At 38.1% G+C, this 20309-nt stretch overlaps 1 protein-coding gene across 1 annotated transcript in view; it reads right to left on the bottom strand.

The window, feature by feature from the left end:
• LOC136378495 (aldehyde oxidase 4-like) overlaps positions 1-20309 on the bottom strand; it is a 76294-nt gene that overhangs the window by 22383 nt on the left and 33602 nt on the right. Inside the window, exons 14-21 of the mRNA XM_066345490.1 lie at positions 17077-17258; positions 14552-14714; positions 11513-11605; positions 10614-10783; positions 10165-10279; positions 9523-9645; positions 7242-7338; positions 2396-2520 (exon numbers count right to left, since the gene is read on the bottom strand). Coding sequence (XP_066201587.1) covers positions 2396-2520; positions 7242-7338; positions 9523-9645; positions 10165-10279; positions 10614-10783; positions 11513-11605; positions 14552-14714; positions 17077-17258 — 1068 coding nt within the window. The remainder of the gene's footprint in view (positions 1-2395; positions 2521-7241; positions 7339-9522; positions 9646-10164; positions 10280-10613; positions 10784-11512; positions 11606-14551; positions 14715-17076; positions 17259-20309) is intronic.

The raw sequence follows: 20309 nt of genomic DNA, 5'->3' as shown, positions 1-20309 counted from the left end.
CTTGAATTTATTAATCAGTCACTTCTAATCTCTCCCAAACTCAATTCCCACTAATGCCCCAGCACTAAGCAACTTCTCACTTGCTTTGTTTCTCTATATATTTGCCTGTTCTGGACATTTCATATACATGTTATTTAAAATATTGCATTATGTGGTGTTTTGTGACTGGCTTCTTTTACTTAGCATTGTTTCTGTACTCCATCCATGCTGTAGCAGTACTCCATTTCTTGTATGGCTGAATAGTATTCCATTGTATAGATAGTATCACATTTCTTATCCATTTATTAGTTGATGAACATTTGTGTTGTTTCTACTTTTGGCTACTGTGTATAATGCTGTTATAGGATTTTACGAGTATGTTTTTTTGTGGACATATGTTTTCATTTCCTTTAGGTAGATACCTAGTCATGGAAATGCTGGGTTATAAGGTCATTCTGTTTTAACATCCTGAGGAACAGCAATCCATTTTCCGAAGTAACTGTGATATTGTGTATGCCCAAAAGCAACATAGAAAGGTTCTAAATTCCTACATCTTCACCAACACTTGTTATTGTCTGTCCTTTTCATTATAGCTGTTCTAGGTGGTGTGAAGTGGCATTGCTATGGTTTTGATTTGAATTTCTTAGTAATGATATCAAAGATTTTTCTCATGTGCTTATTAGATATTCACAGGAAATCTTGGGAGAAATATCTATTCAAATCCTTTGTTGAGCCTGCTTTTTATATTGCTCCGGGTTCTGGGCTGTGAGCTGTGGGTACCAATGTCCTGATTACCCCTGGAAAATGCCTGCTGTTCTAGGACTGACTGGTTGTGCTCTAAGACATGTTGATGGTCGATATTAACGGTGACCTTAGGACGTACACATTATCTGTTCAGAGCCTCAAGACACATACTGTCTACTAAAAGGGACATCAGAGGTGATTTTTGTCACCTTATTCAATTTACAGAAAATGATTGGATGTAGATCATGTAGTTGCTTAGGGCCAAAACACGTATCTCCTTCCTCTTCTGTTCAGCTAAGAATTTGCAACTACGGAAGCTGCAGCCACTTCCCTGCTTAACAACAGTCCACTACCCTTTCAGTTTTTTTTGAATGCCAGTTGCTAATTTCCTCCTCCCACTGAACTGACCTACTTTTTTAGGACCACATGGTACCAGCTCACTGTGCTCCTACCAGAAAACCCCCAGCTTCTCCTTTCAGTGAGGCTTGTCCTCACTCCTCTTCCTGGTGGTAATTATTTAAGTATTTCCCTGCATCTGGCACTAGTCTAGGACCTACCACTCCACATTTCAGGAGGGAATATCAATAGATTTTCTTTTCTTGCCTCAGGGTGACAATACTTTATCGTTTCTTTCTTTTTTTTTTTTTTGTTTTGTTTTTGAGCAGTGTGGTCTTTATTGGTAAAGGTGGATGTATTTATGTGCAAAGTCCAAAATGTAAAGCAGTAAGGTATTTGACAAGCTGTACATGAAATTCAGTTTTCAGAGTTCCTGGTCATGTAACTTGTACATAACGTAATATAGACATGGTTTTGTATAGTAATAAATCAAGAAGAAATACCTAGAAATGTCTCAACAAACAGCTACGGGGCTGGACGACATCACAACAGGCAGAGATAAAGTGGGCCATGTCACAACAGGCAGCTAGAAGCCGGCCAATATCACAACAGGCCAGGAAATGTCACAATATGCAGCTAGGGGCCAGCCTGTACCACAACAGGCCCGGAAGTACTGCCAGGCAGCTGTGGCCCGGCTGGTATAGTGACAGGCCAGGGGATATGCAATAGGCTACTAAGGGCCAGCCAGTGTTGTGACCAGCCAGAGAGTGCCAGGATAGCTGGCCTGTATCGCGACAGACTCGGGAGTATCACAATGCTTTGTATGCCAACTACCAGAAAGGCCTGGCATTCACATGCTACTGTGCTGGGATAAAATATCTTAGAAATGTGATGACTTTACAGGTGCATCACATATCCATAGAAACATATATAGAAAGAAGCAAAACAAAGGAGCCATGAAGAAAATTTAAACACACATGTACTACCAATTCACAGAGAAAAACAATGCAGATGAACCACAAGGGGACATGTAGATGTCACACTAAGGTGTTGACCTCCCTGAGATTAAGTTTTACATCATCAATTGTTATAGGGTAAGATGAACTTTGCCTTGTATTTGGAAGGGAAAAAAATTTCAGATCTCTTTAAAAAGTCTGCCCTTTTAGGAAAATATTCGCCCACTTTTCTCGTTCTGGAGGTCAGCGAGAGTCAAGTGCGCAGGGAGTGTGAGACGTGGGAGTGGGAGAGATCACAAGGTCCCGGAGCGCAATGCCTGGCTCTAAGGGCCTCACCCCTAGAGTCATCTGGAGTCTCATTTTCCAAAACACCCTATTACCTGCACATTGGCTGGATACTGTGTTCCAACGTGTAACACCATTTCTTTATCTTCTTCTTTTGGGATAGCCAGGATACTTTGTGTTTCCATGTAAAAATGTTCCTGTCCTTCCACGTGGACCTCGCCTGAAAAGCATAAACAAGGGACAGTGTTTACTTGGAAGTCCCAGATTGGAGATTCTCAACGGTGTTTGGTTTATAAAGAGCAAGTTGTTTCAGCTTATGGAGAACTGGACTTTATATCATTTGGCTAAACCTCTTTTCCTAATTAATCCTCACTATGCCAATCAGCTGTGTGATCATGGGTAATTCATCCCCTTCTCTCTGTCAGTTTCTTCCTCTGTCTAGTTGGTGGTGAGATCATGACGTGCTGGACCCGGACAAACAGACAACCTGGCACATATTCAGGCTCTGTCATCTCCTTGCTCAGGGAGTTTACCAAGTTATTAAAGCCTCGTTTCATCTGTAAAATGTGGGTAATAATAATAGTTACATCCATTAGGACACATTAGGATCATTGGGTCACACTGAGGATAAGTAGCTTGCTAAAGAACATAAAGGTTTAAAATGGCAGAACTGTTCCCTACCCATTCCATTTTATAACCTGTTCTTACTAGTTCATCTGAGGTTTTTGACTCGTTTAAAACAACCTAATCATTTTGCTGGCTGTACCAAGAGAGGTATTTGGACTTAGTTTTAAATATTGGAAGACAGTACTTTTATTTTAAATCTAACCATAAATTTCTTATGTAGTTAAAATAAGTGAATTGTTTTTCCAGGATTCAAAGAATTTCTTGAAATTTTTTCTTGGGACAATATATGTGAGTCATGCAAAAAATGCTTCAAAAAAACCTCTTTGTTTTTAGTAGGTAGATACTGACTTTAATCTAAACCCCAACTTATTTAACAATTTCATAGTTTTTACAGTATTCTAGGTATTGTTCTGAGGTATAGCATTTTACTGTTAATTAATTCATTTAATCCTAATACCAATCCTATGAAGCATGTATTAGAAAAAATGAGACATGGAAAAGTTAAGCAAGCTGCCTAAAAGAAACAGACAAACAATAGTATCAAGATTGGAAAAGATAAATGAAACTGTTATGATATGCTTGCATCCATAGAAAATTTATGAGAATGTATGAGACTATTAAAATAGTGAAGCAAAGTTCCTGGATATACAATAAATTTACAAAAACTGATTGTGTTTTTATATATTAGACACAAAGAAGTAGAAGATTAAATAAAAATATCATTTACAAAAGCATCATAAAATGTCAAATATGAGGAATAAATATTAAGAAGGATATGCAAGATCATTATAGTGATTACTACAAAATTACTGAGAGAAATAAAAGTAAACCTAAATAAAAGGCAAGGTCTGATTTAAAGAAGAGCAAAAAATAAGAAATCCTAAGAAAAACAACAACAAAAATTAAAAAATAAAAGTCAGAGTCTATTATGTTCATGGATTGTAACTTAATATTGCTAAGATTTAAATTCTCCCAAATTTATGTTTTCTCAATCTAATTCTAGATAAAACTCTAATAAATCATAATTTGTGGGAATTAATGAACTGATGATAAGTGTATACCGGAAAGTTCTGTCTGTTTTTGGAATAAAACAAAATACAAATTTTTCTTACCGTCAATAAACTTTATTAAATAATATAATTGCCATTATTATTAATGATTTCTTGCCAGCATGAGGGCAATTTGTATATCCCATTTTTGAAAAATGTTTTCTTTTGATGTGAAAAATTGAACCAGTGCTTGTTTGATATCTTCTTCATTTTTGAATTTTTTGCCCTTCAAAATATTTTGTAAGGACAAAAACAAGTGATAGTCAGAGGGTGCTAAGTCCGGGGAATATGGTGGATGCGACAGACATGCTTCTGTAGCATTTCTTCCTTGTTGAAATTCGTAAAAATTACAGTGGCGTAAATGAACTTTATCAGTAGCCATGGGTACACTATCACTTCACACATGAATCAACTTTGTTTTAGTTAATTTGCTACGTCAGTATGTATACATTAAGTGATAAAAATAGAGAGGCACACATGCGCCAAATAAACGTGCTTACGTGTTGAAACTTGTTGTGATAGAAATGGACAGAACTTTCCGGTAGACCTTATATAAAGAAATGCCAAGAACTGATAATAGCTGAGGTCATATTGAAGAAAACAAAGCAAAGGGACCTTATATTTTCTGATTTCAAGACTTATAATAAAGTTACAGAAAGTAAGATAGTGTGATATTAGCACAAAGGTAGATAAAAAGATGAGTGAAATGTAATCGAGTTCAGAAATAGAACAACACATGTGTAGACACCTGGAAAACAATAAAAGCTGCATTACAGTTCAAAAAGGGAAAGAATGGTCTTTAATAAATGGCTATGTTAACTGGATATCCATTTGAAAAAAACTGAACCTTGACTTGTCTCACATAATACAAAAAAATTAATTTGAGGTGGGTCATAGACATAAATTTTAAAGCTAAACATTTTTTCAAGCTTCTAGTAAAAACTATATGTAAATATCTTTATGACCTTTGGATGGGAAAATATTGTTTTATAGCACAAAAGCAGTAACCATAAAGAATACTGATAAATTGGATTTTATTAAAATTAAGATCTTTTGTTGATGAAAAGGAACCATGAAGACAATGAAAACATAATCTTCAGGTGTGAAAAGATATTTGCAATACCCATACTAACAAAGAATTTATATCAAAAACATCAAAACCTCCTATAAATCAGTAAGTCTATTATATTATTAGTTATATCAAAATCAATCATATTTTTATAATCAATGATTACTTTTACTTTAATTAATTAAAAAGCAGGGAGTAGCCTGACCAGGAGGTGGCACAGTGGATAGAGCATCGGACTGGGATGCCGAGGACCCAGGTTCGAGACCCTGAGGTCGCCAGCTTGAGTGCGGGCTCATCTGGTTTGAGCAAAGCTCACCAGCTTGGACCCAAGGTCGCTGGCTCGAGCAAGGGGTTACTTGGTCTGCTAAAGGCCCACAGTCAAGGCACATATGAGAAAGCAATCAATGAACAACTAAGGTGTCGCAACGCGCAACGAAAAACTAATGATTGATGCTTCCAATCTCTCCGTTCCTGTCTGTCTGTCCCTGTCTATCCCTCTTTCTGACTCTCTCTCTGTCTCTGAAAAAAAAAAAGCAGGAAGTAGACTTGAGCAAACATCTCACCAAAAAGCATGTAAAAATGTCCAACATACATACGAAAAGGGTTCAACATCATTAGTTATCAAAGAAATTCAATCAAATCCACAATGAGATACTACTATACACTCATCAATTACATAACTAAAAAGAATAACAATAACAACAGAACAATGAAACTTTCATAATTGTTAGTAAGAGTAAAATTGAAACAATTTCTTTTAAAGTTTGGCATTAAGTACTAAAGGTAAACATATAAAAACAGTAATATTTGGCAATTCTATTCCTATTTCCATTGGAAATGAGTTATGTTCACCAAAAGACACGTGTAACAGTGTTGACATGTCCAATCTGTAATGAAATTTTATGAGTTTATTGGAGCAAAACTGATGACATTGCCGGGAAGCAAGATCTCTAATGCTCCAGAAATGACAGTTTTGGGCCCTGGCCAGTTGGCTTAGTTGGTAGAGTGTCTGCCAGGCAAGTAGATGTCCCGGGTTTGATTCCTGATCAGGGAACACAGGAGAAGTGACCATCTGCTTCTTTACCCTTCCCTCTCCTCATCTCTCTCTTTCTCTCCCCTTTCCGCAGCCATCCTTGATTGCTTTGCGAGCACTGGCCCCGGGTGCTGAGGGTGGCTCCATGGAGCCTCTGCCACAGGTGCTAGAAATAGCTTGGTTCCTAGCATGGCCCTAATGGCCAAGGCACCTGCCACAGATGGTGGTTGCCAGGTGGATCCCAGTTGGGGCACATGGGGGAGTCTGTCTCTATTTTCTCTCCTCTCAATTGGAAAAGAAAATAAAAGAGAAATTACAGTTTTGCAGTTTCTTATATACATTTGGAATTAAAGATGGAAGGTAAGGAAAATTACATAAAGATAGGAGAAAGCAAGGAGGAGATTGATTACAGGATAGTTAACAAGATTTGCTCTCTTGAAGGGGTTAAATTTCAGAGGGGTCTAAAAATCTAGATGCACGGAAACATTGGAGAGGGCTTGCTTAAGGTAAAGACTTTTACTAAAAAAGGTATATGCCCGGGGTATCACTGCTCACCTTGTTAGGAATTTATGATCAGATCACCTGTGAGATTACTTTTGGTTACATTTATTACAGCACCACACTTTTGACCACAACAGTGTTTTTAGAAACTTTATTTATAATAATCCCTAGTTGAAACCAACTAAAAAGTCCATCAACGGTAGAATAGATAAATAAATTGTGGGATATTTGTACAATGGAATGCTCCTGAACAATGAAAAAGAACTACTGATCTACGCAACAACAGGGATGAATCTTCTATACACGAGGTTGAGTAAAAGAAGTAGACACAGAAGAAGTTACACTCTAGTTTCCATTTATTGGAAGTTCAAAACAGTTAAAACTGATCTTCAGTGATGATAGAGTAAGACTTTTGGAAGGTTTCTGACTGAGAAGCTTTCTAGGGTGCTGGAAATGTTCTATATCTTTTTATGGGCAGTATTTACATAGATTTTTACATATGTAAAATTTCATCAAACGGTACCCCCTTTATTAATAGTTTATTTAATTAAGTAAATAAACTTATTATTTGTGCACTTTAAATTGTGATTTAAAAATTATACTAGGGTTGAGAAGTTCTGTCTTAGAGTTTCAGTGTTACTTTTTGGCTCAACATTACTTACCTTCGATGATTTGATCAACATATTTGAAGGCTTGTTCTACGTTGCCTTGCTCAATTTTTTTCTCAGCAGAAAGAAATGAATTGTGTTCTAGGGCTTGCTGTAGGGAATAAATAAACCAAAACAAAATACCTTTTTTTTTGTACATTCTAACAAGCCACTCAAACCCATCAAAATGCCATGCTCCTGCTCTATCAGATCTTCACACACCAAGACAATCTGAGCAATCTGGAGTCACAGAAATTGGGTTACAATGCTTTACAGGCATTGGTGACTACTTAGTCTTGTGCAGGGCGTGGAGGAAGAGCTGGCAGGAAGCAGGGCCAGGAACAAGGATTTACAAAACACAATCCTATCCTCTGGTTTGCTGAGTGATGACCTTGGGCAGTTTGGTATTAAGATACCAACTTTGTGGAGAAGGGGCAGATAACAGATCAAAGAGAGACTGAAAAGGAGGAGCCTGGTGAGGCAGGGAATGCTCTGGAATGGCCTGTGTAGGTGACCTAAATTAGGTGCTGACCTGCACAGGATTAGTACAGTTCAAGAAGCGACTACGAGAGTCAAGAGTCGAGGGCACCTCATAAGTGGTTTGAGGTTAAAGCTCAGCTGAGGGGCCAAGATGAGAAAAAGACCAGGCTGGCTGGGGAGAGGTTTTCTATTAAGAAGCAGTAGGATGAGCTTCAAAGGTGAAGTGAGGTTAGATATAAAAGACCTTGAGTTCCATATACAAGAACCTTATCTAAGGGACATATTGTGTGTGTGTGTGTGTGTGTGTGTGTGTGTGTGTGTGTGTGTCTTTTTAAGTCATGTGATAAACTTTGTGGGTTAGAAAGTTAATGTGGTAGGTAAATATTTTGAGATAAAGTCCAAGAGCTTCTTTAAGTGATTATTGTAGTAAATCTGACAAAAAGGTGGTGAGGACTGGGCTGGAGGGTGGGAAGAGGTAAAAGTGAGAATACAAAGAAAGGGCCAACTTAAGAGGCATTTTAAAGATAGCTGGAAAAGACTTGAACTTAGCAACTGTTGGGAAGAACAAGGAAGAATCAAAGAGGATGATGGAAACTGTATCCACTTGGCCGGTTTCATATTGCTTATGCATGCAACTATTCCTCCACCACACCCATTTACTGCATACTTACTGTGCATTTAGTGTTTGGCTAAGCACCAGAGATATAAGCACCATGAACATGTTTTTGACCTTATTAATAATAAGCGAAACAAAATAAAAGCTAACCTTTTTTCAAAGCATTGCACATCCCAGGTGATGTTTTAAGCATTTTATTTGTATTCTCTCATTGTGATGACATTTTGATATTGATACTTTCATAGCTCCCATTTTACAGATGAGAAAGTTGAGATATGATGATTTAAAGTAACTTGTCAAAGCTTTGACTTAATAGCCTATTAAGTGAATCTGAGTATTCTATCTCCAGAGCTCGTGCTTAAGCAGGAAGTAGGCAAGAGACAGAGAAGACCCAAGCTGTAATTCGGTCAATGTTCTGAGTTTCACAGTGCTCTGAATTTTCCCACTGACTGCTTTTGTATGTGAGGCCATAAGGACCTTCCTCTGGAGTTGCTTATCTGTACATTAGGCTATGCTTTGGCCAGAGGCCATGCTAGGAGAAGTGGACACAGGAAGGAAAGAAACACCAGGCAAGAAAATTCTCAGTATTATGTCTCAGGGTGCAGAGTGCTGAAGCTTTCTCCCTAAAACTGTAGGTGACACTGAACAAAGTATAGACAGAGCCCAACTTATACTATTTTGTGACTCTCTGGATTGAAATATGCCGAAAGTACATCACCCTAATCATGTGTGTGTGTGTGTGTGTGTGTGTGTGTGTGTGTGTGTGTGACAGAGACAGACAGAGAGAGGGACAGGTAGGGACAGACAGGAAGGAAGAGAGGTGATCAATTTTTTGTTGCATCACCTTAGTTCATTGATTACTTTCTCATATGTACCTTGACCGGGGGGGCTACAGCAGAGTGAGTGACCCCTTGCTCAAACCAGCAACCTTAGGCTTAAGCCAGTGACCTTAGGCTTTGAGCCAGCAACTTTTGGGCTCAAGCTAGAGACCATGAGTTCATGTCTATGATCCCACACTCAAGCCAGCAACGCTGCACCAAAGCTGGTGAGCCCACACTCAAGAAAGATGAACCCATGCTCAAGCTGGCAACCTTGGGGTTTTAAACTTGAGTCTTCTGTGTCCCAGTCTGAGGCTCTATCCACTGCCCCACCACCTAGTTAGGTCTAGTCATTCTTGAAAATACAAAGTGGCCTGAGTACCTCTATTGTGATAATCTTAGGTTCTATGTCTTCATAAGCAATCTTCACTTTTTTAGCGGCATTTTTCGCATGTGCATAGGTATCAGCAGCGACAGTACAGATGATCTGACCCACGCAAATGACCTGCAGAAAAGCCACATGTAGTATGTTAATTAGCTGAACATAGAATTACTAAAAAGGACCTATTGTTTACAAATTTTTACGTTTACCCATTGGGTGTCTGTGACCAAAAGAAACATTATTTTTTTACTTATGAGAATAAATTTAAAACAGAGGCTTGAGTGGGATCTAGGGGGTACAAAAATTGGATGCAGAACTTAGTAATATCTGGCCTTTGATTGTCTTCTGCTGCATTCCTCCCCATTCCCAGATCACCCATGGTACTCCAGTCCTCCTGAAATTCTTGAAATTCTGAAGGTTCTTTTATTGCTTCGATGTTGTCCTATATTGCTTCTCTGACTCCTATGACTTTTTAAAGAAACCTCCCTTGAGAAGAATTATGGTTTTTGTTAGAATCTTATACAGATCTAATATTCCAAATAAACTTGAGCATCACTGAGGTGGAGTCATTGGTTCTCTGAATGTATGACATGCCATTTTCAGCAAAGTATTTGAACCACAAGCTGCATACAAATCACACACCTCATTCTGTGCATAGATAACCTCTTTGTGATAATTATTATCTCCCGGAACATCGTCTGCGGTGATCACATCAACAACACCTGGAAGTGCCAGGGCTTCTGAAACATCAATGGATCTAGGAGAGGAAATTTTAAAGTACACATTAAAGTTGCAAAGGTAAGTTCAGGGTAACACACAAATGATTTCTCAAACACAGGGAAAAACTACAATGGATCTCATATAAATCATGGGGCAGTATTCTACGTTGGTGTTCTGACTCTTGGTCACAAGTTTTTTTTTTAATTTATCTTATTTTTTTTTTATCATAACTACTTTCAAAATGACTGAGTCCCATCCAGAAAAAGAAATAAACACTCCTACCTGACTTAAATATTCAGTAAGTTTTCAATTTGTTTATAACATTGTTAACGTATTTCAGTAACTTCTAGGAACATCTTTGATTTCCTTACGTGATCTTTGCGTGAGCTCTGGTGCTGGTAACTACAGCCAGGAAGAGTTCTTGGGTGATGGGGGGCATGTCATCAACGTACACAGCTTCCCCAGTGGCGTGTTTAATGGCTGACTGGTGCATGATTGGGTGGCCGATTGGATCTTGTGGGGGTTGGTGGGGATCCACACACTGTTAATGAACAGAGCATGTTATTTCACTGCCAGATAGGCTTTTGCACTGAAAATTGGGTCAGATATATGTGGTTTAAATGTAAGTCATGAGAAGCTAGAGGCAATTGTGTATCCATATCCATGAGTGAGAGTTAACAAATATCCATTGAGAATTACAGTAAAGAATATATTCTTGGTTACAGCCTCTTCCCCTCATCCCTCCATGCCCCCACTTCTCCTTCCCAAAAGGAGACATTGTTCCTGTCTTGAGAATTCTACAACCTTGTTGTGAAATCAAAACACATACATTAAAATAATATGATCGGTTTCACAGAGTACTAGAGAATAATGCACATAACTTATATGGTGCAAGGAAAATACAGTTTCCTGGGAGACTCAGGGTGGCTGTAATAAAACAGGGAAGACTTTTTAGAAGCAGGAAATGTTGAGTCAGGTTTAAAAGAATGGACCAACTCTGGAAGGGAAAGGAGAAAATTTTAAGCTACAAAACTGAAATTACCGAAGAAAGGATATTCACAATTAAATTCCTTGTTTAGTCTTGAGTAAAAGCATAAAAGCTAAACCAAACAAGTCGTGTATGGATGACATTGGGTAACATCAACTTGGGTTAGTAGACTTTATCTTAATAAGTAATACAAAATATAGCTATTGAAAAAAGGAAGTGCATGCATAATGTATACATCTGAATGAATAAACAGATTAAAAAACAAAAACACTACCCACCAACCTGGAACATCTGAACTCCTTGGGGTGTTTCTATGGGGAAATTTTCTAGAGCACTCACAAACTTTTCTGGGATATCAGGAAACTTCTGGGGATCCTTAAAAGAAGATCATATCACATTTAATTTTACAATCTGAGTGACTAGCTTAAAAAAACATATATAGAAATAGGGTTATCTGAGAAATTAGATTCCAGTTCTGCTGGGAGAGAGCCCTGAGCTTCAAGTTTCCTAGGTCGGTAGCAGTTGTTTGAAGAACACTACATCTACTTATGCACACAATAAAGTGAGTGTTACATCCAGGAAGTAAAGAGTTTCACATTACAACAAGGTCACCTTTTCAAGTGAGTGGAAGTATGCACACTTTTAAATAGACTCTGTAATTTCAAATCCACACCAATCTCCTGGGCATGTATCTCAAAGACACAACCAAGGGAGTGGACAGAGATGACTTGTGAGCCATGCACAAGGATTTCTAATAACAGATGATTTGTGATAGTGAAGAAACTAAAATTAAACTAAACATTCAAACACAAGGAAATAGCTAAACAAATTATGATATATCCACAAGATATAATATTCTTCAGTCATTAAAAATGATTTTATAGAAGTGTATTTATTGACATTGAAAAATGCTCATGAAATACAGTTAAGTGAAAGAAATAGTTACAAAACTTTGTTTACAGTATGATATCTTCTTTATTTAAAAAGTATAAAAGCATACATTCAAATGTTAATCATAAGATTACTAGAGTTGATTTTTTTTTAAATTTTCCTTCTCTGTATTTTAAATTCTTCTCTAATGATAGAATATATAACATAATAGAATATGTGAGATGTTAGAGAATATATGATAATATACAATAGACATAAAAGAAACATATATTTACTAGATTACAGGGTGGGACAAAGTAGGTTTATAGTTGTGAATATGGGAAAATTTATTCTTTTATTATTACTTTTAAATTATTGTATTATTTTTCATATGAATACCTATAAATCTACTTTTACTTCACCCTGTATATATAATAATATATTAGATATATATTGATTATATTTTTAATTGTGGCTATTAATGTTTTTTATTGTTATTGGTCACCCAGAATTGGGGACTTGGCTCTCTCCCCAATGCAGAGCACTGAGCAGGAGAGGGTGAGACGGAAGCCACAGCGAAGTCTGAATGTGCTTTGGGGAGGCTGGCGGGACCTGTGCTGGGTGGGTGTCCTGGGGGGTGCAGCCCTCGGAGCTTTCAGGGAGGGTTCGGCGTGGGCCCATCCTCTGTCTTCCTTTCCTGTCTGGGTCCTCTGGCTGAGAGTTCCTCACTGCAGGGAGCTTCTCCTGTTCCCCAGTATGTCCTGTCACCTGTGGTGTCAAAGTGGGAAGAACTGGTTTGGAGTCATGCAGTCTGGCACCCAGTCTTGACTTTGGCACTTGTGTTACGTCTTGGACAGGTGGCACTTCTCTCAGCAGTGGCCTCCTCATCTGTGAAATGGGGTAGTAATTGGCTTTCTTGGACAGCTTGTAGGCCAGGAGAGGAGGAGGCACACAGTCACAGACAAACCGCCCCGCCCTCAAGATGTTCATACTTTGCAAGAGCAGAAAGACATGGAAACCAACTCTATATTGTGAAATTAAGTAAAACAGTAAGAGCCCTAAATCCTTTTAGTGCACACCAGGGACTCAGTTCCTTTCTCTCACTTTCTTTAAACTTCAAGAATGTTTTTTCCCCAGTGAACTCCATGTCACTGGCTTGGGAAGTTGCTGAGGGTCAGTTTGAGGGTTGCAAAGTTCCTTCTTCTGTCAGGGAGGCTGCGGAGCTCAGAGGTCCTTGTGGGCAGAGCACGGACTCTCTGGGCAGAGATGCCCAAAGCTTCCTCTTCATGGGGTCTGTGTTTCCATTGCTGCCCATGGACGCTGGGGTCACAAGGCCTCGGAGAAGTGGTGGACCGCTGTGGGCACCTCGGCCCTCCTCTTCAGGAGCCATTCAGTCATTGATTCACTCAGCCATCCAGCAACCTATGGGATGGTTCATTTTCTGTCCACCTGCCTGGGGTATATTATATCCACAGAGCTGGTCAAACATTGTTTCTGGGTAAGTCTTTGAGGTGTTTCTTGATGACAGATTAATTACTGAAATATTATGTAACACATAATAGAGTATATAATAAAACAGAATATGATACTACTACTAATAAATAATGTTAATAATTTTAAAAAGGACTGACTGAACTAAGATAGTAAAATTATCAGCCATACAAGAAATGTGGCTGTAGTCATTTTCTAATTTTGAGTCAGCTCATAGGGGTATCAAGGGGACACTCAGTTATGTGCCTATATTTTAAGAAACTGCTGTGGAAGTCACTTTAAACTAGGTTAGGAAAGAAAATAGTTAACAAAAATCTGGAAATGTCTAAAAATAAAGAATAGGGCAAATAATGATCCATGTTTTCATAAACTTGCAATGCAACCATATGTCATGATGTCACTGAACAATATTTAATGACATTGAAAGATGTATATGTTACTAAGTGAACTAAGCTATACTAAACAGTTCTATTGATGGCCGTGTGTGACATATCTACATACACATCCATAGGGAAGGGTTTAGAAGGATACACACAAAAATATTAATAGTGGTTCACTATGGTGATAGATTTACAAATTACTTTTCTCCTCCTTTTTGGCTTATTCACATTTTCTAAATATTAATATTGGTATTATTTTAACAAAAATGTTATTAAGTGAGAAAAGATGTTATAATTAAGGGGTTGAAGTTTTTTTGCTACTGCAGGTCAAATTGCATATTAATATTATTCACACCAATTATAGGTCAAATGGAGTAATGAGGTGGCCCACTTCTCAGCCCAGGAGTGAAGGAGAAGGGAAGGAGAGGAACGCAGGAGGGCGAGGAGGAAGCTGCGCACCACGCTGAGGACACAGCCCCGGTACCCACGCTGTAGTATCAAAACCAGGCAGGGGAAGACCTTCATGGGTGCACTCGCACTCGGAATGGCAAGGCACCCCGAACTCCGAGAAGTCACTTACCATTTTATGCAGTCCTCGCCTCACTTTGAGGTAGAATTTGAAGAGTAAGCTGATGAGGAGGGTTCGCTTATATTCTACCATGCCGCCCTCAGCGTCCGGTGGAATGTGAATCTCATCCAGGACCAAATGGCACGCATCACTCAGCATCTGGTCATCCCACTGCCTGGAAGGAAAGATGTCAACATTTCATAGGAGCGGCAAAGACAGACTAAAGTGATGGAACATAGGAAGGTGGACAGCAATCTGTATCCATCTTTGAACTCAACTCAAATATTTCACTAGCTTTCTTTAGAATCTGATGCTGTGGTTTCCAAATTTCCTTACCAAGTCCTCCTTTATAATTTAAGTCTTTTTTATATTTTTACTTTTTAATAGAGATATAATGGACATAAACATTATATTAATTTCAGGTATACAATATAATGATTCGATAGTTGGATGCTATATTGTATAATGATCACCACAATAAGTCTAGATAACACCCATCATCACATGTAGTACAGTTTCTTTCTTGTGATTAGAACTTTTAAGGTCTACTCTCTTTTAATAACTTTTAAATATATAATACAGTATTATTAACTTTAAATACATGCGGTACATTAAATTCCCATGACTTACTTATTTTATAGCTAGAAGTTTGTACTTGTTAACCTCCTTCACCCATCTTTCCCCCCTTCCCCAGCTGCAACTACCAATCTGTTCTCTGTATCCTTGAGTTTAGTTTTTGTTTTGTTTTGTATTCCACATATGAGTGAGGTTATATGATATTTGTTCTTCTCTGTCTGACTTATTTCACATAGTGTAATTTCTCAGAGTCAATTCATATTGTTGCAAATGTCAAGATTTCTTTCCTTTTCATGACTGAATAATATTCCATTATATCTATAGAACAAATTTTTTTGTCCGTTCATCATCAATGGACACCTAGGTTGCTTCCATATCTTGATTATTTTAAATAATGATGCAATGAACATGAGGGTGCATATATCTTTTGAGGTAATGTTCTTATTTTCTTTGGATAAATAGTCAGAAAAGAAATCATTGGATCATAAAGTAGTTCTGTTTTTAAGTTTTTTGGGAATCTTTATACTATTTTTTATAGTGGTTACACCAATATATATTCCCATATATATATTCCCAACAGAGCACAAAGGTGCCTTTTTCTATAAACCCTCGCCAGCACTTATTAGTTCTTGTCTTTTTGATGACAGCCATTCTAACAGGTGTGAGTGATATTTCATTGTGGTTTTGATTTGCATTCCTCTGATAACTAGTGATGTTAAGGAACCTTTTTATGTACCCGTTGGATATCTGTATTTTTTTTTTTTTTAAGAAATGTCTATTCAGATTCTCTGCTGATTTTTAAATTGGATTATTTTATTTGTTATTTTCTTCTTAGTGAGAGAAAGAGAGAGAGAAAGAGAAAGACAGACAGACAGGGACAAACAGACAAAAGGGGAGAGAGATGAGAAGCATTAATTCTTCATTGCAGTATCTTAGTTGTTCATTGTTTGCTTTGTCATATGTGCCTTTAGCAGAGGTCTCCAGCAGAGTGAGTGACCCTTTGCTCAAGCCAGACACTTTGGACTCAAGTCAAGGACGATGGACTCAAGCCAGCGACCATAAGGTCATGTCTATGATCCCATGCTCAAGCTGGATGAGCCCACACTCAAATTGTCGATCTTGGGGTTTTGATCCTGGGTTCTTGGCATCCAAGCCAATGCTCTATACACTGTGCCACTGCCTGGTCAGGATGTTTTTATTATTTTTTAACGTCATTGCCTGGGAATTTAGATTTACCTCAAATAGTGTGGGTAACAAAAGTACTAAAATTAAGAATCCCAAGGTCTGTGACTTTATCTTGCTCACTGCTATATCTCTAGCAACTTGACCAGGCCTGGCACACACACTATACAGGCAATGACTGGCAAAGGACTAAATATCGATTATAGTTGTGAGGTTTTTCACAAATGAAAGGTTCTATATAAATGCTTTGGAAGCATCAAGTTATTTTAGTGACTGGAAAAAAATTGCATTAAGTTCCAATTGTTGACAATGAATATGATTGGTGAACAAAAATTATTGAAACCCTAGTTGGAAGAATTTAAAAATTTTACTCTTCAAATGCTAGAATAGTGAGAGTGACAAGAAGAAAGCCATTTAACCATTTGGAATATTTCATCCTTTTTATGTGTTTAAGGAAATTTTCAGATGTCTTAGGACACAATATTAGAAATATTTACTTACTTTTCAGGTTAATTAAAAGTGAAAATTTGAAGGTCATATCGACTTATATCAATTTGTGTATTAATCTTATTACAAAGAGTATGATAAAAGAATCATTGTACCTCAAAAGACGTTGGATTTTGGGTGACTTTTATTTTCTTTATACTTTTTTGCAGTGCTTACATTTTTAAATGACTATATATGTATATTTTATAATCATAAAAAATTTTCTAAGTGCTAGTGCATTAAAATATTAAAATAGAAATGTTTCACTCTATGTTCTAAGTGTTGCGACATACCTCCCAATGAGCTGCTTACAGGTTTCATTTGCAGAGATCACAGTGGGGCCAACCCTTCCATAGAATATTTTAAGGTCCTTGATTGTGTCTGTGCCATCTTCAAACCTCACACTCATCCCGGCATTGATGGTGGCAAAAGCATTCTGCCTTTGGGGCATTCGCTGTCCCGATACAAAGTGCCACTGGAAATAGAAAAGCCCTCAGAACATTTAATGCTTAGCTCTTCTGTCTGACAAAGAGACACAACTTAGATGATTCTTAATAATGAAAAGGATCCTGTAAATGCACTTGAATTCTCATGGTTATTTACTCTAGTGCTGACTATATGTGAGTATGGGACTATGTGTTTGATTTATATTAATATTTAATTTTCATTAATATTTAATTGTCATAACAACTAAACTATTTCCAAATACTCATGAGAAAATTGAGAGGTGAAGCAACTTAAACAAGGTTGTATAGTAAGTGACAGCTGGGGTTCAAATCCAAGCAGTCTGGCTCTAGAGTCTATGCTATCTACTTCCAACTCCAAATCAGCACACTTCTCCTAGGGCAAGTGACTTAAATGTATGGCTCTTAATTTTCTTTAAAATGAGAAGATTGGGTTTGATCAGATGGTGTCTCAGGGGATGAGGGGAAGATCAGGAGGTGGGGTGTTTCTCAGAGAGAACTGCCAAACCTCCATTTTAAACTAGTTCAGTGTTCTGTGTCAATTTCATTCAAATAAAGAGTTCTACTGTTAAAAAGAAAAAGCTTGAAAATCACCACACCAAATGGTTTCCAAAGTGTTTTCCCGGTTTACTTTTATCATTTTCAGTTAAGCTTATTATTAGTGTTAAACATTAGAGTGACAAAATGAGAGAAAACCTATTTGTGCGGCCAGTGTCTCTGTGGGGGTGAGGAGGAGGTTAATTTTACCATCACGGACCCTATCAAGGATAAAACATTTCTGATACCGAAAGCAGAGGTGATGAAGCAGTGTTTGAGATGCACATCACCTTTACTGCACTGTACTTAGCGGAGTACTCCATTCTTGCTGCCAACAGGAATGGGGAAATACAAATGCAAACAATGTCAGCATTTGTCTTTCCCCATGTGTAAGACGCACATTAATTTTGGGGTCTAAAATTTGAAAAAAAAAAAGTATTACATAAAGTTATTGAACTCAAGTTTTATTGAACATAAAATTCATACAACTCCTCATCACTGTCAAAACTCCCATCCATTAGCTTGTCCTCATCTGTGTCTGATGATGAATCACTGTCTTCATATATTGCCCTGTCCTCAGTTCCATCTATAGCATTTGAAATGCCACACTTCTCTAGTGACTTGACAATGATCTCAATCATGATATTATCCCAGGATCTTTTCACCCAGTTATAAACTTCTCCTACAATTGGTTTCTTCACTCTTCCTGCCAGTGTCAAGTTGTCCCCAGAAGACTTCATCCATTGGTTCCATTCATCTCTCATGGCAGCTTTGAAGGGTTTGTTAATGCTAATGTCAAGTGGTTGGAGCTGGGATGTCAAGCCTCCAGGTATGATGGCAAGTTTTGCTTTTTGCTCTGCAGCAACCTTCCTTATGTTTTTTGTTATGTGTACCCTGAACTGATCAAGCACCAATAGGCAGGTTGACGTAAGAGCCCATCTGGTCTCCTTCTCCAAACTTTCTTAAACCAGATATTCATCATATCCCAATTCATCCAACCTTTGTCATGAACATGGACAATCACTCCTTGAGGAATGTCTTTTTTTTGGCATTGTTTTGAGTTTGAATATCAGCATGTGAGGCAGCTTGGTTCCGTCAGTACGACAAGCTAGAACAACTGTATAATGGCTCTTTTCATGTCCACTTGTCTTCACAGTTACAGTTTTCACCCCCTTCTTATCAACAGTTCTGTTACTTGGGATATCAAATTGAAGGGGGATTTTGTCCATATTTGCAATCTGTCCTAACTCAAACAGATGTGTTTTCCAACATTGAATGACAAAATGATGAAATTTAAGGACCTTCTACTCATAGCTTTCAGGCATCTTTTGGGCAAGTCTGGTGTGTGTACACATGCTGACTCCATCCTATTTCATGAACCTGACATACCAATTGTGTCCTTTTTTGAAATCAGTAACTTCTTTTTCATCAGCAATTCTTCTTGCCTCATGCTGAACCATCTCTGTGGACACATGAATTCTAATTGTCCTTTGCTCTTCAATCCGTATCTTCAATGTCCTCTCTAAATCAGGCCATTTTGCTGACTTGCCTTTCATGACCTTCTGCCTTGGTGTTTTCAGTAGGGTTTCCTCTTCCTGTAGCCAGTCTCAGATTGATTTCTCAGTGGGAGGAGAACCAAAATTATGTTCAGCAGCACGATTTCCATTCACTTTTGCAAACTGGATCACTTTTAACTTGAATTCAGCACTGTATGAAAATCTTTTCTAAGCCATTTCTGGGCAGAACATGGCAAAACGTAACCTATCATAATATACCAGTAACAAGCGCAAAACAATGAGCACAAAGACAACAAGCGCAGAAAGCGGGAAATCCAAGTAAAAAAATCTACAATGATTGTATAGGATGCACCCAGCTTTTAGACTCCAAATTTTTTGAAAAAGAGTGCATCTTGTATTTGGGAGAATATGGTACTTTTTCAACTTGAAATATTCCATTAGTCTCCTAACCATTCATCAACCTTCAGCATATCCTCCAACCAATTTTCCCTCTATATTTCCAATGGATTGATATTCCTAAAATGCCACTTTCATTAAGAATTTTCCTTGCTTTAAAGTCTTCATTGGTGCCTGCGGTCTGCTAGAACACGTACAAGCTGCCTGCTGAAGCAATAGATACGGAGTCCCAGCCTCCCACCTAGCCTCGCTTTCTGGGCCTCCTCCAGCCACCTCGCCCTGCTGCCTGGTCTCCAAGCCTCCACCTCCATGCTGTCCTCCCACCTTCTTCCCTCCTCTGATCTATGCTGGATTCCAACTGCTTTTCTTCCCCTTTGAACAACATCAGGGGAGGGCTAGTAGCCGCACCCTGGAACTACTCCAGCTAATTGTCCACTTATTTCCTGTCTAAGAGGATTGGGTATTTCCTCTTTCAAGCCCTCTGTCCTAGATTTAGAGAACTTAGAAGAAGGACTCTGTGTCTTAGAAATCTGTGTAGAGTCTTCTGGATTTAGCCCTGTGCCTGGTTTGCAGAGTGGGAGGTAGATAATAAACAAATAATTTTATTTAAAA

This window comes from Saccopteryx leptura, chromosome 7 (assembly GCF_036850995.1).
Source record: "Saccopteryx leptura isolate mSacLep1 chromosome 7, mSacLep1_pri_phased_curated, whole genome shotgun sequence".
Classification (NCBI taxonomy): domain Eukaryota; kingdom Metazoa; phylum Chordata; class Mammalia; order Chiroptera; family Emballonuridae; genus Saccopteryx; species Saccopteryx leptura.
This window is presented reverse-complemented; position numbering and strand designations above follow the sequence as displayed.